Source organism: Canis lupus, chromosome 19 (assembly GCF_048164855.1).
Source record: "Canis lupus baileyi chromosome 19, mCanLup2.hap1, whole genome shotgun sequence".
Lineage (NCBI taxonomy): Eukaryota > Metazoa > Chordata > Mammalia > Carnivora > Canidae > Canis > Canis lupus.
The window spans coordinates 36895470-36919056 of record NC_132856.1 but is presented as its reverse complement, the minus strand read 5'-3'; the positions used below and the strand labels follow the sequence as shown (position 1 = coordinate 36919056).

General features: G+C 42.3%; 1 protein-coding gene across 10 annotated transcripts in view; it reads left to right on the top strand.

Annotated features, from left to right (window-relative positions):
* CACNA2D3 (calcium voltage-gated channel auxiliary subunit alpha2delta 3) overlaps nt 1-23587 on the top strand; it is a 945543-nt gene that overhangs the window by 717948 nt on the left and 204008 nt on the right. For all 10 annotated transcript variants that reach the window (XR_012011921.1, XM_072785849.1, XM_072785848.1 and 7 more), the window contains 3 exons: nt 11916-11987; nt 13255-13335; nt 22090-22164. Coding sequence is in view for 9 of the 10 variants with exons in the window: in XM_072785849.1 (XP_072641950.1) it covers nt 11916-11987; nt 13255-13335; nt 22090-22164 (228 nt within the window). In the remaining variant the exon portion in view is untranslated. The remainder of the gene's footprint in view (nt 1-11915; nt 11988-13254; nt 13336-22089; nt 22165-23587) is intronic.

The following is a 23587-nucleotide window of genomic DNA, read 5'->3' as shown; positions in this document are numbered from 1 at the left end:
TTGAAAGTCAGAGAAACATTGAGTAAAAACAGTGGAATTAAAAAAAATGTTTTCATTACAATTGTTCTTACCTCCTCAAAGAAATATATACATCCTTTTTCCTTCTACACAGAAAGGAAAGCAAAGGATTGAGAAGAGCTATTTCACAAAGCTGGTGAATTTGGCTATGACAGCATTAATGTCAGTGTGACTGTGTCAAGCCTAGGGACTTTCTTGAAGAGAACATCATAAGACACCTGATGTTCTGATTTCCTTGCTTCTAAATATCCTTCTCCAGAGCTCACTTATTGACCCAAGGGCGATCATGAGCTCACAGAACTTCCATTTTGAGGGTTCCACTGTATTTATTGGTAGATTTAGGACAACTGTGTTCATCACTTGGCACACTAAGATGTGTTGCCTGAAAGCAGTATATGAGTCTGCCCTTTATTGGTCAAGACCCTAGAGTATCATTTAGAGGACAACTGCATGGAACACCTCAATGAAGGAAAGAATTAGGGAACCTATAAACTGTAGGCTTCAATGAGAAAACCATTTATTTGTGATTGCATTACTATGTTTCTATGAGTTCTATAGGAGAAAGGAAGTGGGAGAGAATTCACAGTAAAGAACACCATTCCAACACAGGGCTAATGAAAATCAGTACAATTCCATGTCTCATCTGGAAACTAAATCTATGTCAAAATGTAAATCTAAGCCAAGTCTGTATGAAATCAATACCAAATCATTGTCAATGGTATTAATCTGACTTTATGGGTCCTCATAGGTAGAGATTTCCAGTGTGGCAGGTGTGTATGAAAATGCCATGAAATACTCAGGAGAAAACACACACACACACACACACACACACACACACACACACACACTATAGGCATAGCCTTGCCTTTCTTTATTCTTGGCATAATGTTTTTATAAACTATTCTAATTTTTGCTGACAGAATTTATCTACCTTATTGTCTCTGCCTATTAAAATGAGATTTTAATTTTAATGAAGCAACTGCCTTTAAAGCTTTTCTTCTAAACTGAGTCAGATATTTGTTGGTCTGGTCATAGCTCAGCTGCCTAATCCTTTTTCCAGTCATGATATTGGCTGGTCAGATCCCTGATTAAATGGTGTATATTCATTACAAGCCCAAATGTAGCCTAGTTCCATGAGAACTTCTGGGATGGCTTTGTGCGGGCTTTCAGACAACTCACGCCAAAGGATTCGACTGAAATGAACCTCTGGGGTTAAACCAGAGCAGTTGTGCAATCCTGCACAGCAGTACAACTAACAAGTTCAAAAACAGAAAGTTAGATGTTTATCCCTTCAAATTAACTGGAAGGATTTTGGAAAACCCAACCTAGTTTCATGAGGTAGAAAAATGTCAGCTGAAGGACTAATGCCATGGTATGGATTTTCTTTTTCCAGAAGTGACTCACAAAATTGAACCACTTGCTGAGTCATGAGCCCTTGTGTGCTTGGATTGGACCCATCCATGTTTGCCCAGGCCTAGGATGCAGTAACTAATTTGGAGGCTGGGTGCTTCTGAAGCATCTGCCCCTTCTTCCCTGGCCACTTCCTCTTGACAATTCCCTTCCCAGTGTGCTTTCTTCCTAATCTCCTTCCATATTCATGATTACGATGACTGCTACCCTCCCTCCTTCCCTGCCAACTGATTTTTAATACATTTTGTTTAACTATTAAAGCCATGATGATCTATCATGGGATAAAGGAGAAGTATTTTTCTATTTTGTTTATACAATTCAAATGGAGAGATGGATGGAGTGTTCTAACTTAGTAGAGCAGTGGGGGAATTCCAGAGCAGCTAATGAACTCCTCCCCCTCACCTAGAGTAGTTCTTATGAGAGCGTTTGTACTTGTTGGATGTGCCAGGCACTGTATTGGGTGCTTTACATCTATAATTCTACTTAACCCTCCCAAGAACTATGGAGGGCATTCCTACTTTAGCGATGATTAGTGTGGTTGCCTCTTTCATTGCATTCCAGGCTCCTTAAGGCAAAGCATGACATTTGTCTTTGTCCTTTACAGAAAAGAGGCTGAGGGCACAGTGATGGGGACAAGGCCTCTAGCATCAAATGGGCCAAGGTCTAAATCCCCACCCTGCTGCTCCCTGTGAACTGGTACAAGGTACTTTGTGCTTTTATTTCTTCACCTACAATATGAGCCTGGGCATTTTGCAAGGTCTGTGTCACAGTTAAAGCTAAGACTATGTAAATATGAAAACATTTAAAATCACATCTAATAATTGCAAGCTATGCTTGTAAATAGATATGGATAGATGGCTGGAAGCCAGATAGATGAATAGAAGGATGTATAAATAAAAATGACTCAATGAGGAAAAAAAAATGACTCAATAAGTTTGGGTAACCTGGTCTGGGATTTAATTCCAGATGCTTCCATAGTTGATTCTCTTGTCTGTGCTGCTTCCCAAAGAAGTCATAGTGTTAAACTTAGCTATTATATGAACATTCTGTCCCTATCGGTGGCAGCAGCATCTAAGCACCAGCTTCTCAGAACCTATTAGAGTCTCAGCACTCTAGCGTAGGCACAATATACACAGATACTAAATGAAGGAGCCATGAGCAAGTGGAGGCGCTGGAATATAAAAGGACAAGATTGTCCAAATTCTGGTACCAATTCTCTGTGACTCCTTTTTCCTTCTTGGACCTTGATTATCAAATAAATAAAAGGGAAGATTGGCATCAATTATTTCAGGGATCATTTGCTCAGCGCTTCCTATATACCAGATCTATGCTAAATACTATGGATAAAAAGAGGAACCATTCCCAGCTTCTGCCCTTGGAGTTTACAAGCCCTACAGAATTTTCAGTTTTTCTTCCAGCTACAGTGTTCAGTGACTGCTGTATTAACAGTTTGCACAAATTTGGTCCTAGATGGTATCTTAGGTTGTAGAGTAAATATGATTATCTTTGTAGTGAAGTTTGAGAACATCTGGTTCCCATTTCCACTTCGTTAGGGAAGGTTTTATGGAGGAAGCAACGTTTCAGGGGGTCTTTAAACAAGGGGAAGGTTTTATCCCAGGGCCCCAAAGCTCCAACAGTTGACTGTATTTTTAGGCATTTATTTGGGAGGTGTCTAAACCACGTTTGTGACAATATAAATGCTCAGCTATGATGGGGGGGTCAGTTATGTGTCATAGCTCATCGTGAATATTAGCCAAAATCCAATGCCCTGTGGTAATTTGTATTGTCATTATTTTGGGACATTCTTGAAATAAGCATGTTGTACCCTAATAAACAAACAAAGCAGTTTCCTCAAACAGCTTTCAGATAGGTTGATCTGTAATATTGTCTTGCCCATGGGTTCACTGATGTATATGTCCCTGGCCAAAGACCGCATCTTCCATCTGTCTAGATGATTACTCATAAAACATATTCCCTGTTTAATGACGTCTTTCAGAAATGCCGGGAAAAGAGGAAGCAACATAAAAAAATTTTCCCGAATAATAACAACTTTATTAGAAGAAAGTTATTTTGAGAATCTCATACAGATGTTCCAACATTATCCAGCACTATCACTCACAAAGTTGTCTTCAGGTTGTTAAAAAGAGAAAGAGAGGACAAACAAACTCAACAATTGAGTTCATACAAGATACAAAGTTCAAAGAGGGAAATCTGTTTACTTTTGTATTTAGACAACTTAAAATACAGTAAATCTCAGAAGAATTCAGGGCCTTCAGATCTCAGATGCAAGTAATAATGATTCAGTAAGAAGCAGAAATTTCTTGGCTGACAGGAAATTGTCACTTACAGAGCATTCTCAAGAACTGAGCACTTTACCAAGACAATCAGATGCAAAGTGAGGGGAAATGTTACTTGGAAGATTTACTTATTCTTATTTTTTCTTATTTTCCACTGCTACTTTGTTTATCCTTATATTATTTAGGATTCAAGCATCTTCACAATTGTTGAAAGATGCCAGAGCAAAATGAGAATCTAAACAATGGCTGGTGTTCATAAATTGTCTAGATTTTAAATGGGTAGCAGTTCATCTGAGCAGTATCATAAAAGGCAAACAATTCATATTGCTTACATTGAAAGAACCAGCTTTTCAATTAAAAATAGTAATACCTGCTTTTACTAAACCTCTTACCATAAAGAACATCTAAAATATTGATAAGCATAATATGTTTAACTCAGAATATAAAACTTTATTCTCATAGCATTTTCATGTCAAAGTATTACCATAGTTTGTTTGAAGGACTAGTTTGATCTTTATGCAAAAAGATTTGAGTAGGATTATTAATATTATTTATTTTTTTAAAGATTTTATTTATTTATTCATGAGAGACACAGAGAGAGAGAGGCAGAGGCACAGGCAGAAGGAGAAGCAGGCTCAACTCAGGTATCCCAACGTGGGACTCGATTCTGGGTCTCCAGGATCATGCCCTGAGCTGAAGGTGGTGCTAAACCACTGAGCCACCCAGGCTGCCCTATTATTTATTTTAAGGCATTAATATTCATTGCAGATATATGCTATTGGGTGATTTTATTTATAAAATGCATTCTGTAGTTGAAAGTTCATGTCAGTGTTCTTTTTCTTAAAATTTTCAACCATATAGAAAAGAGATTTTTTTTAAAAAAAGATCAAAGATACACACCCAGATACACTACCAAAGGTGATTTAGAAATCTTTTGGATTTATTACTAGAACAAGCTATTCTTTCTTTCTCTTCTCATTTCAAAATGGCTTTTTAGGTTATTGAGCAAGTGTATTTTTAAACACACATGTATGTGTAAAGCCTTTCATTTAAAACTGACCACAATTGAAACAGCCAGTACATTTCATGATTATTACTAATAGCTGTGGAAATCTAAATGAGAGTAAAATTCACAGAATCTGATGGTGTTAACATCAGCCAAGCAGGTAATGCTGATACTATACACTGTTACTTTTCAGGCATAAGATGCACCAATAGGATTTAGTTTCCACATTTCAGTGGGTTTCATTTGTTCTTCCTCTGGAAAGTGTCTGCATCTCCAGCAGGAGATGTCTCCAGGACGGAAAGTTAAGACCCATCATTGAGTGTGGCCCTTACTAGATTTTTCCACCCGATTTCCTTTTAATATTGAAGATAAGGGATGTTAGGGTGAGGGAAGGGGTGGAAGAATGGGGAGAGCGGCCAGAGACAGGAATTGAAAGGGTAGATGTAGAGGACTTTTTGGTCTGGGAATAGGAAGGAAGGTCCAGGGATTCGTTCCTGTGTAGTGTCTCTACATAGCCACATATTCTGCTCACACCCCTTTTCCCAGATTTGTGATTCCCCACTGCCCTGCCTGGTGTTCTCACCAATTTGCACAGAGAGCTATACTGGTGACTTCCTACTGTCAACCCTCCCCTTGCCACAGAGTTTGAAAACTGAAGGACGTGGCTGCCATCTGTTCCCATCTTGTTCCCACTGCCCTCATCATATGCTACCAAAAGAATGGCCCTTAGGGATTCCCAGGTCATTGATAAACTTAAGCTCACGGAGAGAGGAAAGAGAAGACCTCCCCTTGTCACATTCTTAGATCCTGCACACCTCAAAGGATCAATCTACTTTCAAAATGTGTCATCTTCTATTTAAAGATGTACACGGTGTGTTTTTTCACCTCTTGGTACTATTTTTTTTTCCCTGTCAAGGTTACAGGATATTAACAGAACGGTGAGTTTATACAGCCTAGCTTTGCTCACACTGGGTGAGGAACTAAATGATATTGCCTGCCTTTTAAGTACATTTTTGTCAGTAAGGCTATCCTCTGGAAAAGTCTCATCTCCCAGGACCTTGTGCCTGCAATTCATCCTAACTGCCACTAGATGGTGGCAGTGTCTTTTCACGGAGTGTAGGTAGGCGTTCATGCCAGGTGTTGGAAGGAAGACACAGCAAAAACCCAGCTGTGTACTCATAAATTATGTACACATGTATAAAATATGTATTTACTGTGGTATACATTATGTGATGTACTCTATTAACATAGTCAATATGTTGATCGACTTTAATAAGAAAAGAAAAACATATAAACGTAAGAAGGGCAATATGTAGAGTTGGTGAGTTGGCCTTTGTTCTTGGCTTAGAGCCATTCTCTTCCTGAGCTAAGTTCCCCATTTCTGCACAAACTTCTTTTTTTTTTTTTTTTTTTTTTTTTTTTCTGCACAAACTTCTGTTTGAGCCCAAGCCTCCAGGGCTGAGCAGTGATGGCAGGAGGCACTGCTGAAAACCACCTGTTGGCCCTCAAATGGGCTGTCAGCCGTGCTGCCCTTAACTCGTTCAAAGACCTTCTAAGCACCTGGCTCCAGCTTACCTCCTTTCTCTAACACTCAGCCCAAGAGGCCTCCAGCTACCGGGAACTCAGGGTCCCGCCACTGGTCCTGGCAAGCTTCCTGTGAGGGAGGTGTGAGGGAGGCAACATAATAGGTGTCTTTCAAAGGTAGGAGGCTTCCCCACGCAACCCTGTAGTCACAACTGGTCCCTGCCAGGGCCCTGCCAGGGCCCCAACGGTGCCTGCAACCTGCCTCCATTCCTATCCTCTTTCCCAGCAGTTTTTTGCATCTCTGTCAAAGCAGACTCTGGCATTCTGGGAAAAGAGCAGGCTCTTTTCTCAAAGTAGGCAAATGTATATTCGTTAGGAAAGTTTTACACAAATTCCTAATGACAATAGTTTTTATGCCATAATAAAGAGTCCTCATTTCCTCCAGAATACTGCCCATTGCCATTCAGTGTTTGAGTACTTTAGGGTTATCTAAATTTCTTCCGATGTGGAAAGGACACACAACCACTCATCTTAAGGTTGTTGGGGCCATCTTCCCTTTGACCTTTCTTGCTACAGCAATAGTGTACCAAAATTTGTGAGTTGTACAAGGTACTTGGGGCCACCTCAATGGGTATCTAAAGCTACCTAGATCATTTATGGTCAAGACTGACACTTGTGCAAGTTAGGATTCTTCAATTATAAGAGTTACAAATCTAATCCATGCTTATTTGGGCAAAAAGAAAAAGAAAACATTGCCTCAGGGAACCCAGTAGTGGAAAACAGCATGGGTGGAATAAAGCTTAGGAATGAACGCATCCAGGGACTGGTTCCATCCCTCTGTCCCCTTCCTCACTTTCTCTCCCCCTCTGCTCCTCCTCCTCCATCACACACACACACACACACACACACACACACACACACACTTTTCTTCCTGTCTCTGGCTTGACTTTATTTTCTCAGTCCCTTTTCTATGGGGAAAGGATTTGGTTGTCAGGCTTATATTCTTATAGTCATCCACAAAGGGGAGTAGAGAGTTTTTCCTATTAGCTCCAGATGGGGAAAAAGAAAACTGCTCAGGTGGCCTGGGCAGGGGTGTATGTGGTATGTGTGTGTGTAGTGCCCCAGTTGGCTCAGCCTGGGTCTGATGCCCAGTAACATATAGGATGGGAGAGGTTTAGTTGCCAAGAGAACCTTGTGGAGGAAAGGGATGAAGAAGATTTCTCTAAAGAAAGGGGGTAATATTTCCAAAAAAAAAAAAAAAAAAAGATTGGGGAGGAAGTACTAGACAGTTTTTAAAAGTGTCTCCTCCTTCATCGTTCCATTGATGCATATTCTTAAGTTTAAAGCAAATGGATGAAATTGCTCTGTAGCAGGGAACTTGTCCTGGCTGTTGTTAAACTGGTTTTCAGGAAGCATTCTGAATCTGTCACGAAAACCTTAATAGATATATCAGTAACTGTTGGACATTTTTATTTTCATCCAGGCTAGTCCTGAAGAAGATAGTTCCTCTGCTCACGTAACTAGAGCCACTGTGCTCACCACAGCCAGTTTTTCTCCCTCTGTCCCATTGCTTTTCTGTCTCCTCTGGGGGACTTGAAGTTCCTGGTGGGCAAGACCTGTGTCTCATGCCTAGGTATCTTCCAGCACTTGGCAAGGAACTTGGCACATAAGCTGATGCTGAAGGAGTGTTTACCAAGGGAGTCGATGTATAATAATGAATAGACCCACAGCCCACACCGATCTAGCACAAGTCTGATGGTTATCCCATCTGGGGCCACACCGGAGAGCTGTCCACATGGCCAGCTCGTGCCACTGGTGGGAAACTAATCAAGCATTAGGAGTAGAAGCCCTGGCACCACTGCATGTACCTCACACATGAATCCAAATGCATATTCATACAAGCCCACATGCATGATTAACTTGGGAAGCTGACAGGAAGCAGTCAATCTGTTGAGCAAGTTTGTGTTTTATAAACCAGATGTTCCGTATTATTATTCATCATTTCCTTTGATACCAGAATGGTCCCCATTATGTAGCATAGGAAATGAAGGATATGGAATAATATACACTTATTATACAACAGAGCGCCACAACCAAGCATCTCGGAGGCCTGTTCAAAGCCTGGGCAAAGGCAATTGAGTGGCAGTTCATTTTAGGATTCCCACTTGGACTTGAGTTAATAGGATTTTTCCCAGATGGACCATGGTGACCTCCCCCTCCCATTCCTACCCTTTGGAAAATGAACGTTGACTCTGTGTCTGCGTTTTTCTTGGAAGCCACGGGTATGAATCATAAGCAGCTCTTGCCTCCACAGCCACTACAGGTTAGGGGGCCACAGAAAAGCAGGGACCCCCTGGTGGGTGGGGACAAAGGGTGTCTGGCTGCGGTTGGCTACATAACTCCTGCTTGGTGGTCTGGACGAAGTGGCTTTGCCACCGGCTGCTATTTCCTATAGCAAGAGTACAGAATGCCTTTTGATCATAAAGTGCTCACAGTGCAAATTAACTTTCAAATTGATGTTTCTTCTCCATGAAACCTTCAAGATTCGCAGAACTCAGATCTCTGGAGACTGGGAGAGATGGTGTAGAAGCTGATAGGTGTAGAGGAAGATCTTAATGTCATGCATGTAGTATTTCCAGGCCCCACCAGCCCTTATGGCCATACTGGTGAGCTGTGCACATCAAGAAGGCTACAGGTTATGGTTCTGGCCAAGCCAGTCCAAATCTGGGCCAGAACTGCCCCAGGAGACAGTATATGTGCTCCCAGCATAGTGGCTAGACCGAGCTCACTGCATTTCCTTTGTTTACCAGAGGCTGGTTAAAGAATTGAGTGGTTTCAGTACACATGCAACATTATGGGGACTTTTTTTTTTTTTTTGGTAAGGTAATGACGGGCTGTAATTACTTTTGGAATTAGCCTCTGATTGAAGTTTGATTGAAGTTGATACATTATTCTGGCTTAATATTTGGAAGTTAGTTTCCCATGATCTTGTATCTGTGCCAGAACAATTACCAGTGACTTATAACTGATTCTTACTGGTTGCAGGAAAAAGCTTCATTTCTCATTACTGTCAGTGGTATGTTTTGGTTTCATCCATGATACATGCTGGCATCGCTTGAAATTTTGATTTGAGTTGCAAAGTGGAAGTTGTCCAAGGTTATGGATCAGCTCAAATCAGTTTTCTGTATAGCACTGAAGATTAATCAAGGAAGTGGAATATGGGGAGATCTCTGATTCTAAGAGAGATGTTTACTATGGGTTGGTTCTGCCTTTGAAAATGACCTTCCATACACTCAGTGGTGGCCATAGGATACTTTAAGTATTTTTAGCAAGATGTTGGAACCATGTTTTCACAAACTGTCATTATCATCTCATGGTTAATATTATTTAGTTACTAATATTATGATGTGGTAATAAGTTTGTTTTCTTATTCTCTCACCCAAATTAGGCTGCCTCAAATAATAGAGGACATGATTGCATGTATATCAGTCAGGGCTCTCCAGAGTGATAGAACCATAGGAGATAGATACCTTATTTCTACCTGCAGGATATATATCCTATATCTGGAGTGGGGGGGTGTGGAGAGATTTATTATAAGGAATTGCTTCCCATAGTTGTGGGAGCTGACACATCTGAAATCTGTAGGGTAGCTTGGCAGGCTGGAAATTCTAGCAGGAGGAGATGTTGCAGACTTGCATCAGAAGGCAGAGGGGAAGCAGAATTCCTTTTTCCTTCTGGGACCCGTTTTTTCTCATAAAGCCTTGAACCAATTGGAGGAGACATACCTATATTATGGAGGATAATCTGCTTTATCAAAGTTTGCATTTTTAAATGTTAATCACAACTAGAAAGATATATTCACAGCAACATTTAGACTAGTGTTTGATCAAAACATGAGGCACAATGGCCTGGCCAAGCTGGCACAAAAAATTAATCATCACACCACAAATTTCCAGTCCTTGAGTGAAGGTAAGATTCTTGCCTCATCTTGTTTGTCATGGAGGGATACAGGTCCACCCTGACAGAGACATAAACCTAGCACATGGCCCTGCCTGTCTCTGTTAGGAGCTCTTCCCTACTCCCATAAGCTTCTCTTAAGCTAGTGAGTATTGATGGTAGAAGGGATTGCCCTATCATAATGATCCTTGAATTCTAATATGCATACTAATTATTAAAATGTTCAGATTCAGAGTGGGGCTTGGGCTTATTCATTTCTAACGCAGTTGTGCTGCTGTTCTGTGAACCACATTACAAGTAGTGAGGCTCTATAGTTCGAAGAATCTATTGGAAGAACAAGATAGGTGGGAGATGGACTAAGTTTAATAACCTTTTCACCAAAGGCCTGCCCGTCCATGGAGACCTTAGTCCATGTGGGCCCTTAGGGTTTAGAATCTTCTCTTTCAAATGCCTATTCCCAAGAAGATTGAGGGAACAGTACGTGAATTTTCTATGAAACTAAAGCTATAGAGAAGTACTCACACATCAGAAAACACTATACGCTGAAGATAGTGGATTCTCACTCACAGATTGCTTCATTTGAGGCTAAAATGGGCTATGAAACCAGAAAGGATCTCTCTCCTACCACACTTGACATGGTAACTTTGGTCCCTGTCAGAAGTGTCACATGCCTTAGCTCAGTTTGGACTCTGCCACTTACTGGCCATATGACCTTGCAGGCATGGAAGAGAAACCAGCATCCTTTGAGTGCATCCTTATGCCAGGTACCACGCTGGAAGTTTCACATTTTTTCTTCAAGGCAACAATGCTGGGGAATAATTGCCATTATTTCATTTGAGGATATGGAGGCTTAATAAATACAGTTAATAAAGATTCAAAGCTGAAAACTAAAACCAATATTGTCTTTGACCAAAGCCTACTGTGGTCCAGAACTCTGTTTCCCCACTTGTTACCAGGGCTGGGTAGAGTTCCTGTCTGTCTCCCAACACTTCATGAAAACCAGATGTGATGGTGGTGGTGCTCAGTGCATTTGTATGCAATTCAGATGGTTGCAGAAGCGCATTGTTTGCCATACTTCAAAGGTCGTTATTCCAGGAGAAATGTTTAGCTGCTTAGAGGTGATTTTTAGGGATCAGATGATAAAGTTATTTGTTGTATTTTGTTTTTTTGTTTTCTGTCTGGGACTGGCCATAGAAATATGTAGAGGTACCAAAAGGCCTTGACTCAGCTACCTCGGGGAGAATAAATGATTTCAGATTTCATTGTTTCCAGCAGGGACAACTCATAAAACCCCTTATGCTCATGTTTTCTGATCCTCAATTTTCAGATTAAGGAGCAGCATCCATATCGCACATAAATGTCTGCAAAGTGAAAGGATAAAATCAATCTGTGGTCATAAAATGAAGTGAATCACTAAGATCCAATGCAGGCTTTCTTTGAACCCAAACGGCTGAATGCAGTAACAGATTGGCTGGACCGACCGGTGGGGGCTGACTTTGTTTCCCCAGCCATGGACTGGGATCTTTATCTGCAAGTCAGAGTAGAGAGACATTGCACTCTCTTCTAGGCGACTAGGTTGAGTGAGCACTGGTCTGTTCCCAATGGCCCTGATCAGGAAAGGATGAGATGGTTGAGGGCCGTGACCACTGGCCATGTGTGGTTTTCAAATCATTCCCGGGTAACTGACTTCTTTCCCCATCCAGCTGGCCGATGATCAGAGCCTCGTCCTGATGACCACGGTCGCCATGCCTGTGTTTAGTAAGCAGAACGAAACCGTGAGTACAGCAGCCATGCTCTGGTGTGATATTAGGAGGATTGCCATTTCAGACATTCTCTGACTCAAGCTCTGGTGACATTATTTATGTTAAAGATAAGGGATCTATCAGTTTTCCATGTTGTTAGAATTCTGTTGTTAGAATCATGACATTGAGAATAGAAGAGAGGAATCCCAGCAAGTGTCATGTGACAGTATGCAGCACTTTTCCCAAAGTTAAGTGTGAAATTACCAGAGAAAGGAAAGACCCAGAGACAATCCTTGAGTGTGGTGGGATGACCCCTCCCTGATTTATAATGACCAACCTTGTGTTAGTTTCCTTGAGCTGTGGTAACAGAGGGCCACAAATGGAGTGGCTTAAAACAAGAAAGATTTATTCTCAAAATTCCAGTCTAGAAGCCCAAAATCATGGCATTGGAAGGGCTGTACCTCCTGAGAAGGCTCTAGGGAAAGATGCTTCCAGTGCCCGGCTGCTCCTCATTTGTGGTATCTCTGCTTCCATCTCCACATGGCTTTCTCCTCTCATGAGTCTGTCTGTCCTCTTATAAGGATGCCAGTTGTTGGATACAGGGCCTATCCTAAATCCAGGATGATTTCTCCTTGAAGTGATTATACCCTACTTCTAAAAAGGTCACCTTCTGAGGTTTCAGGTGGGCTTGAACTGGAGGGAAACAATGGACAGTAGCAATTTGTGTCTTCTTCTGGGAGGCCTTTCTGACTCTGACAGTTTCACTCCATCACCCTGACTTTGGGAACTGGGACCCTCCCTGGAGGCCTATTCCTTCATCTTGGTCCTTGGTTCCAACATGCTGCTACAAATGCAAGGCTTATTATGTCTTTCCCCTGGGCACCAAACAGCAGTATAAATTGAGAGAGCAGTTATGCTACGTCTTTCCTATAGAAGGAAAGCTTCCATAAAATAAACTGATTAATGGTTACAGTCCTTAGCGGCTGAAACTTTTGTGCTTGTTCCCATTAATTTTGAATTTTCAGGAGGGAGAAGAGATGGCTACTAGGGCATCTTTGTATGGATGTGTGTTGAGAGCTACTGTAGTACCTGAGAAGCTACCATTTTTGTCTAGCAATATTTAGGGGTGGGGGGGATAGAAGAGGGGCCTCATAGAAATCTGGGTTAATCTTCAATCTCTAGAAACTTTGAGAAGGCACCAGATGGAGATCTGTGGTGTGTTGGCTTCTCCCTCAGTTCTATTCCTTCCACCAAAGTAACTCACTGTTGTTGTTGTTGCTTACTGTTTGTTTTTCAACAGAGATCGAAAGGCATTCTTCTGGGTGTGGTTGGCACAGATGTCCCAGTGAAAGAGCTTCTGAAGACCATTCCCAAATACAAGGTAATGTGTCACCTAATTAATAATCCAGGACTAAGCGTCCAAGATACCTTCACAGTCTGCCATAGTAGTAAATGAAAATATGGAGAAAAGAGGTGCCTCTATTCTCTTTCTGGTAGGTGCTTTTTTTTTTTTTTTTTTTTCATAAGAACAGTAACGGTTTGAGCAGATCTGAGTAGGTCTACACATGCTGGATCTCTGGGAGTCTAAATATTTATGTGGGTCTATGCAGGTCCTACATCTCTGATGGTCTTCTAAACCAGTCCTAATTCATCCCAACCTGAGGATCCTCTAAAATGTGTTATTTCTTAGCAGGAACCCAATGAAACCCAAAGAGAAATGGTCTCTGACTCTATCATGAGTATTCCCTCTATCTTGGAAAATTAATACTTAATTAATCAATTAAGTAATTAATTAATACCCTTGGCCAGACCTAACTCTACCTCCATGAGAACAGGCCTCCTCAGCTCCGGGTGCCTTCCCAGCTGTCTCCAGACTGGGGTGTGCCCCATCTGGGGCAGGTGGGCATAACACAAGCATCCACCTAAAGCTGGTGGATGGCACTGCCACTGGGGCTGATCACAGAGTGGTGGCCAGTTGCCAAGAAGGTGACTGGTGACAGTAACCATCGTGGGGTCCTAAGGATGACATTGATTGGACTTATATCCTCTGGCTTCTCAAGGTACACTGTTGTGGTTAAATCAGCACTTTAGTGAAATCAGAGCAACGGATATACCAGGGCTGGCTTTCCACCGCAGCCAGGCTCCACGCTCCACGTCCTTTAAAGCAGTGTGGTCCTAACTCAGCCTTTGCTTGCCACCACCATCAAGCAGCATTGCCTTGTCCTTATGCTACCTGCTTAGGTTCTGAGCATGTATTTTAGTGAGTGGACTTGCTGTTTTTCTTAATGAGCACCCTAACCCTGGCCTGAACAATCACGTGTGAAATCATAAATTGAGATGTGATCATTGTATTTTTCTGATACACAACTTAGCCATGGGAGTGACATGACCTTTTAAAAAGATGACCCAGAGAGTTCTTGAACTCCCTATAGGAAACTCTAAGTTGGTCCCTGGTGGCAGCTCCACAGAAGAAAGTCACCTCAAGCCCCAGCAGAGCTGTGCGAACTACCCAAGAGCTGTGTGTGTGTGTGTGTGTGTGTGTGTGTGTGTGTGTGTGTGTGTAAGTAAGTGTGGGAGGGCAGGGAGGGGCAGAGAGCAGCACTGCTCCCCGTTCTGAGAGGCATTCATTGGACTGGCATGCTTCCCCTGATTGCACAAGGGTTGAAAACACACCCGGTTGAAAAACACTCTTTCCCCAGCACCGAGCCCACTGGCTTGCCCATCTCTTCTTTGGCCTGCTGATAGATTGACAAGCGATCCCTTTACCCTCACCTGGAGGCAGGCAAGCTCCTTTGGGCCAGGATTCTGAGATTGTTGACTGGCTAACAGAGCCCCCTTCCTTACCACCTCCTTCTCGGACATGCTGAGCCTGATTCTCCACCGTTGTGAGGGGCGTTCTTCTGAGCTTCAGAGGAGGAAGATAGGGGTTAGTGCTCTGGAGGAAGATACACTGGGATCCCAGCTCCATCACCAAGGAGCTCTGAGTGGACAAGCCTCTCAAATCTTTAGTTCTTCTGTCCAGTGGTGATAACAATAACTCATAAACTTGCATGCTCATAAACTTGCATGAAGAATTGACCATTGACCATTATTATTAACTGGGAACAATGGTTCCACATTGGTCAAGGGAACCAGTATGACCCACGGCCTCCTGGCCCTCTTCTTTGTGGGATGCTGCCAGCATAGTGCTGTTGACAGCTTCCCCATGCCAGGTTCAGGCACCCGTGGGCTTCACATCCACTGAACCCTTGCTAAAGTAGAATGCCCAACAAAATAATGTGTGAACCCAATGACACTCTGGGATCCTCTGCCATTTAAAAATAGGGTGTTCTAAGAATTTTGAAAGCCACGAGGAAAGGTTTATAATACAAGGTCATATGCAGTAGGCAGTTGACAAGGACAGGCTTACCTTTGGACAGAGGGTCAGGATAAGAGCAAGCCAGTGGCTCAGCCCATTCAGCAGGCATCCCAACAAACTCTTATCTGAGCAAGTCAGCTGAGCAGATGGAGGCAGCCAAAATAATCAGGTTGTCCCTCAGCGGGTTGGAGGCAAAGTGAGGGATGCATAAAATGGCTGTTTACAAAAGCACCATTTTGTGGTACCAGACGGTGTCTTGTGGCATAATATTAGCAAATAACATTTGCCAGTCCTCTGCGCTGTGCAGAGTGCATTACACACATCATGGTACCAGCTCCTCCTTTGATAAGTGAGGTGCTATCATATCCATTCTGCTCATAAGGAAACTCGGGTTCATGGGGCTTCTGTTCACAGAGCTCAGGGCCATATAAGTAGGAAGTGGTGAGTGTGATTCGAGCCTGGTCTGTGTAACTCCTAGATCCATGTGCTTAAGGAATAGAGTATCTAAGCCATTCACATAACACTTCATGATTTGTTGCCATGCTTCTGTACCATCTGTACCATTATTCGCTTAATAGTTCATTTGTAAATCAACTCAAACCTTTCTTCACATAACTACATTTTAATAGGAAACACCATATCACCATTTTCAAAGAAAAGTCAGTGTCATCAGTCACTTTAGAAGGATTGTAAAAAAAAAAAAAAGAGAGAGAGAAGAAAAGAAAGAAATAGTGTTAAATGATTGCTTGATAATCTAAGGTTCTGAACTTGAGGTCTGTTCTCTCTTTTTTTCAAGGTAATATGAAAGGCAAGTGTTAAAGATATACTAAGTGGAAACTTTCTTTTTTATATAATTGGAAGGATGGAAGAGATTTAAAAAGAGCTGGCTCTCACTAGTGATCCTGGTTAGTAAGTTCAATACCAGGTCCACATGCCACCTAAAATCATCTTGCTCTATACTCTGGTTTTGTTTCATTTTTGTTTTTGTTTTAAGAAAGTAAAACAGTGCATGGGAAGGTGATGGACAGCTGAGGAGTTAGCACCATGGGGATTGTTCAGCCTGGGGCGATGCCTTCTGGGGCTTCTCTCAGCGTGGACAACAGCACCCTGGCCACCATCCATAAGCCCCTGGCCACCCCTACACAATGGCCCAGTCTTCTCAGAGTCCCCAGAGGGTCTGACTCTTCCACACACTTTTTGTCTGGTCCTCAGCACCTGCTTGAAACTTCTTTGAATAAGCAAGTCATCTCTGTTTCCATATTCTCATGCAATTTAGCTGATAAAATTAGAAAGCCACCTTTATAACAAGAGGAAATGAACTCTAAACTAAAATGTGTCCAGACTCACAAAAGGTGGCCTCCTTAGCAAAAGAATATTCCTGGTTCGGCTAACTGAGATGACAAAGGCCCTTTGTCCTCCTGCCACCCTGGGCCTCTGACATCCAGCTTCATCCACCACCAAGGCTTTTACAGTTGGGAGTTAAGTTTCCAGAGGCATGATAGGACAGCTGGTTGATCCAAACCCACATAATCAAGTGTTGGAAATTCTGTAGCCCCCACTCCCAGAGATGGAAAGCCATGGGAATGAGGGAGGGATTTGAGGCTTCTAAAGATAGTGAACCTTACTTTTATTGAAATCCCCAAACCCAGGTGCCCAGAATTACTGGCTCAGTGTTAAGAAAAGCAGCCCATCTTTAGAGAATGTTTCCAAACATTTCTTAAGCCTCTTATTTCCTATGAGAAGACGTAGGATCCCTAGTAAAGGGCCACTACTTGATATATACCCAGCAATCCAGATGGTAGGAACCTGATGCAGAAGTGATAATGATGGCCTTACGCATCTGTTTGTCCTCAGTTTCCTCTCTCAGGCAATGTGCTGAGCTCTTTATGGCATCATCTCCCTTAATAAGAGGTGCATGCTGCCATCACCCCCACTTATAGCTAAGGAAACTGAGGCACCCGAAGCTTAAATAGCTTAAATAGCATGCCAAGTCTCACAACTAGCAAGCCAGGATTTTAGCTACTATTACCCTAATGCCATTAGGAATAATAAATGGCAATAATAATAGTCGTAGGTGAAATGATAGTTAAAATACTAAAAATAATATGAGTTAAAATAAAAGAAGACAATAAAACATTCACTGAGCTTTTTATTGTGTGTTTGGTATGGTAAAGGGGCTTTAAAAGGCCCCATTCCCGTTAAATCATTATTATGCTCCCCTGAAGTGGGTATCATTTGGCCCCTTTCTGAGTTGAAGCCACTTAAAATAATCTTCTCAACACAACTCAGCTCATCAAAGATGAATGAAATAAAGTCTAACAATAGAATGGAGGAAGCTCGGCTACAGAAAACTAAGCAGCAGCGCCTGAAGTACATGCATTTCTGCTACATGCTTTCCCAAGGAGCGGGCTGGGAAGTGTAGATACAGGTCTGACACACCTGAACCTGAGTCAGCGCTCTTCTGGTTCCCACAAAAAGACTTGGGAAAGGGGGTGCACAGCAGCCAGGGACAGTCACGGCTGAACAGGCTTCTCTCATCCAGAGCAGAAGAGCTCCAGGGAGCAGAGTGTGGATCACACCTTTTCCTCCTGATTAACACCTTGGAAAGATGAGTCAGCTCTTGGCTCTTGGGGTTTTCCCAGAAGATAGAATTCCTTATTTTCCCTCAGCTTCGTAGATTTTCCCACAAGCAATCAGACTTCCTGTAATTTTTATTAAGAATTCCAGACACCCCAGCAATAACTTCCAGACACCACAGCCTCTGTTAACATAATGAGCTATTTTATAATTGGGTTCACTTCATTAGCCCAAAGGCTTGCACTTGGAAGGGAAGCACCTCCTTCCCTGGGGTGTTGGACCACGAGGCTCCTGGCCTCCAGGAGAGCATGCTTCAGGATGAGGGCCCTTTTGGCAGCCTCAAGTGCTGGAGGGCCTTGTGTTTGATTAGTTCCTATTACTCCATGGGACTGCACAGTAGAATGGACAGGAAGACCAGTTCTACTTTAAATGAACCAAAAATTAGAGATTTCATTGGGATACCGGTGTGTGGCCAAGAACAAGGGTGGACATTGTCTTACTGTAAGTTTTTGGTTTCTGAGAGGTTCATCTGCAGAATGTGTTTGGGGCTTACTCACATCCCTAGTAGGTTATATCCACATGCCATCAAACAAGCAACAAAACATTGGAAAAGATTTTACCCTGATAGTTTCTGAGTGTCGGGATGACTTTCTCAGGCAGAGCTTTGCCAAGGACTGACTGTGGACCTGCTTTGGCACATCACCTTTCCCTTTTTGGCTCATTTGTCATATTTACTTTAGTTCAAACTTTAAAGATGATCTAGACGATATTTGGGTAAAACAATGAATGTCTTAAATATTCACAAACCTTACTGGAGCACCTGCCATGGGTCAGATGTTATGCAAGGGGCTGTAGAAGGCAGAGGTGAGTGAGATCCTCCATGCCCATAAACAGCCCATTGTGATGGAAGAGACACTGTTTCATTGAAAACAAGGTAGAGGAGAGATAGAACCAGCTAGGGCTAAGAGGCAGAAAAGTAGGTGTCACATTTTTATGCATTAGGGTGAAGGTAGTAATGGAAAAATTCTCAGGGTTTTATGGAAACACGGTATGGAAAGGAGGGAGCAATGAGCAGAGTCAGGAGAAACTTTTTATAGGACATGATCCTGATGCTGAGCTTATAGCATGAGTGAGAATTAGCTGGAAAAGATGGGAAGGAGAGGTGCTCTAGACAGCTGTCATAATGAGTTAGAGGTGTGGGTGGGAGAGAAGACTGTAGCGGAGGGGGGTGGGGTTGTTACTGCCATGTACCTTAAGAGGCAATGCGTGCAAGGAGGTGGAGATGGGTACTTAGGCAGGGACCAGGCCTCAGGAGACATGATGGATAGACGTATGGTTTTTATCTTATACATGAAAGTGGTCTTTAGTGGGTTTTACCCAGGGGAGCTACAGGGTCAGAGTTGGTTTTGACCTTTATAAATTTGGAGGATGGCTTTGTTGGGGCTCTTATTTGAGAAAGGAAAAACAGTTAGGACCATTGTAGAAATCTATTACATTAAATCTACCTGGATGGTGGGGGTGGGGAAGCAGTAATGAGCCTGAGCAATTTCTGCGAGATAAATTAGTGATTGCTTGGATCAAGAAGCTGGGGATGAAATAAGGAAGTCCAAGGCTGATGCTCCAGTTTCTAACTTAGGATTCTGGGTGGGTAGGTGGTGCTCCCACAGAGAGAAAGGAGCAGAAAGGGTAGCATCCACCATGTTGGGCTGGGTGGGTCTGAGGCACCTGGGGGATATCCAGGTAGAGATGCCCAACACACAGTTGGACACTTTGACCTGCCAGTGAGGGCTGAGGCTACAGCTGGAGCACAGAGCTGGGGATCAGCAACATCCAGGTACTTGCCAAAGCATATTGGGGGAGAGAGCTTAAGTAGACAAGGGGCCCTGGGGATACAAGCTTGGGGGAAGAGAGTGCTTGAGAGTGGGCAGAAGATGAAGATCCAGTGAAGAGAAGGATACCTGGATGTACGGGGCCTGGAAGCTGAAGGAATAGAGTGTCGGGAGGGAGGGCAGTCAGCTAATACAACCCAGAAGATTCAAGAGAGCTTTCTGTAGGGTATAGTCAGCAATCAGGTGGCCACTGGCCACAGTCAAGAAGGGAGTTCTGTTCTGGTGGCATCTTGGTGGGAGGCAGGCGGAGCAAACGCAGATTCCAGTAGGCGGCACTGATGGGCAGTGGGGAGGCAAGGATGGCAGTCGGACAATGAGTGGAGGACACTGGATGGGAAGTCAGTTCAGCCTTTGCATTCCAGGGAAGGAAGCAGAGTTCAGGTCAGCTGGGTGTCATCTATACTCAAGCCTGCTCCCTTCATGGTTTTCTGCTTCCTCCTTTTCTTCTTTCTCCTTTCCCTGTTCCTCTTCCCTCCATCCCAACCACCAGTTTGACCACATGGCTGGCCATCACAGCCTTGGCCATCATGAAGCCTTATATTCAGGTGGGGAGGCAGGCCTGGTATAATCAAAGGCCTTGCTTGACAGATGTCTTGATTCCTTATAATCAACTTTACAAATATTAATCATTTTGAGTGGTACTCTACAAGAAGCATAGAGTATGAAGACAGCATAGATGAAAAGCTATGCCTTCTTCTGAGGATTACTTCCTAGAAGCAAACTGCAATTCAGTGCATTGGAAGGCACTGAATATATTAGCTGACCATAAAATATCATCTGTTTGGCCGAATTTTGAGTTTGCATTTCCAATCAAATACCTCTTTTGCCCTTAATGGAAAAAAGTCAAACTCTCTGAGTCCTTTTTGACCCCTTGAGTCTGTATTAAACTGGGACATAATAATGGTAATTAATGCAGTGTTGACTGTGCCTGACATTTTTCCAAGAGACAAGATGAAAGAGACGATATACATCTCAAAGGATAGGAAATCTCTGGTTTATCTTTCACAGCATAATGAAATATACTTTATCATTAGAGTCTTGTAGAATCTTATTAAGATTGGCTGTGCAAGGTAACTCCAAGAGAAAAATGTCTGTTGCCCTTGACTACCACATGCATATTTGCTTTATGTAATGCAAGGGAAACTTTTAATTGTTGGTGTTAAATTCTCTGAAGTTAATTCCACATCACCTTGACGTTAAGCTAACAAGCAGACAGGGTCATTCTTGGTTTGTAAACTCTGTTGTCTGGATCATTTAATAGTATCATATTCAAGAATGTGAGCAGCAGAGAATTTGAAAGAAAAGGAACAGTGAGGGCTCAGAACTATAAAATCACTTGTTGGAAAAAAAAATAGAGGATTTTTTCCCCTCTCCCCTTTCACTACTCTGGCAAAAGTGGGTTACATTTTCTTTCTTCAGAGAGAGAGAGAGAGATCAGTATGGGTTTTATGCCAGGGGCCATTTTAATACATGAATGATTTGTAGGTAAATTTATTGTAGCCAATGGGTGCAGTCAACTGTGTAATAGAAATATTGTCAAAAAGCCGGGATTATTATTTAAATAAGTGCAGTGTTAAATTTGATTACATACTTTTTAAAGCTAATAAAACATTTCATTGCTCTCAAACTATTTCCCATAGTCCCATTTAGTCAGAAAACATAAATTAAGTGAGGCTCTGCATAGAAAATGACCCAGGCTTTGTGTCGATGGAAGCATGCATGGAAAAGCTTGGCAGCCTCCAAATTTAAAGACGAAAGGATATAAAAGGAGTTGGCAGGCTCCTGTCTGGGCTGGTGGGGACACTTTCATCCTTAAAGAATTATGGAAAATGACTGCCTAGTGCGTGCTCGAGATGGCCCCTATGGGTGTGTACTTGAAGAAAGTCTAGATGTGAATCAGAGGAAGCCTCCTCTTCATTCCTCATCATGGGGTGATGGAAGACACCCAGGTTGATAAAACTGTTTGCTTCAACAGAGGAGAGGGTCTTACTAGAAACATCAGCTACTTTATTTAAAAGGAAAAAAGGAATTGTTTTTGTTTTAAATAAATCAAAGTAAGGCCCTTTGATGCCAACATGGGGATGTGACATTTTAAATTGTGCTATTTGCTGAGCTTATCCTGTGACAGGTCTTCATTTCTACCAAATGTCAAGGATCAATGCCTTGCATTCATTTTAATGAAATATTGTGCTGATAAGGGTTATGAATGCCAAGTTTAAGCTGTAAATTACTAAATGTCGGGCTGCTTTATGCTTTGTGAATTCACCAGGGAGCCAGCTAATGAAGGTTTCTTTCTCACTTCTTCTTACAGTTAGGGATTCACGGTTATGCCTTTGCAATCACAAATAATGGATATATCCTGACGCATCCAGAACTGAGACCACTGGTAAGAGAAATACCTATTTCTGTGTTTCTCCTTTTATGATTTTAAGAGATTTTCATCAGTTCTACAGTGATGACACTTTTGCAGCAGCGTTTACTTTCAAAGTTCAATTTATAGGATGGTCTCCTAAAGGCTGTTTTAATAGTTCATAACTAGTATTCTGATACATAATAAATAAGTAATATAGGATACATATATTTACTATCATTCTTTTATCTATAAATCAAAATATATCTATATGCATTTATTTATTTCACAGCTGCCCACACATGCAAAAAATTTATTTCTAGACAGCTAGAAACCCATCGTAATGGGTACCTTTATATAACAAATGATCTCCCACACTCCAAGCCCGACTCATTGCAAGTTATGTTGAACACAACAAATTAGACCCCGGATCCCTGGAAATTCATCACAGTGTGATTTGCCCCTGAATTCCATGCCCTAAGCCCAGTGTCTCCAATATTGAAGATATTCAACAAAGCCTTTTTTTTTTTTGTTTCATTTGAACAGTTGAGATTTTCTCCATTCCCAGCCTGAGCCATATCAGGCTCAGGCAAACAATGCTACTAGCATTGTTTAGTGACCTGATGTGTAAACCATTTTCCTTCTGGAATGGGGCCAGGCCAAATCCAGGACAGCCCATCATGTCCCTGTCCACTCTGATGCCTGGGGAGAGGCTGCCTGGAGCACTGTGTTGAGGAGGAGTCTGAAGGGCAGCCAGGCTCCTTGGGTGGGAGGCGACAGGCTGCCCGGTGGATTCTGGAGGGCTGTTGGTGGGGAGTACATTTGCTATCTCTGGAGTAGTTGCAATGTGTTGAAAGAAGGATAACCCTTTGGGTTTGAGTGTATTTAGCTCATTTTATAGAAGATATAAAGTCATAAAAAATAATATTGTGAACCCTGTCTCTGAGAGTTAGGAAAGTGTAGATGGTTTTCTATAGCCACACACACCTGGGTTTGCTTGCACTCATCTGCCCCACACATCCTTGTTTCTTTCATCATGGTCAGAAAATAGTGGCTCAGTGTCTGCTGGCAAATGTTTGTGCTGCATTGTGGGGACCAGTTTGCTTCTTGCATCGATCATTGTTGAGAGAGAGTTCATGTTTGAACGGCATCACCCAATTTTGCTCTAATTGCCCTGGTATTAATGGAGTCATGGCCACATCATGTGGATCCCACATGCATGTTTTAAGATGAGACTTATGGTAATATTTGATTTCACCAATCTTTTTATCAGAAAAGGATTGAGTTAACTTGTTAGCTCGTTCCAAATGTAATCAGAATTATTGAAAAGTCTGATTGAAAAAGCTAGTAATTTCTTAAAGGTGTTTAAGTCTAAAAATATATTTGAGTCTAAAAAGCTTATCAAGTTCTCCATTTCCAAGCCACTCAGCTATGGTTGTCTGTTGGGGGTGGTGAGGAG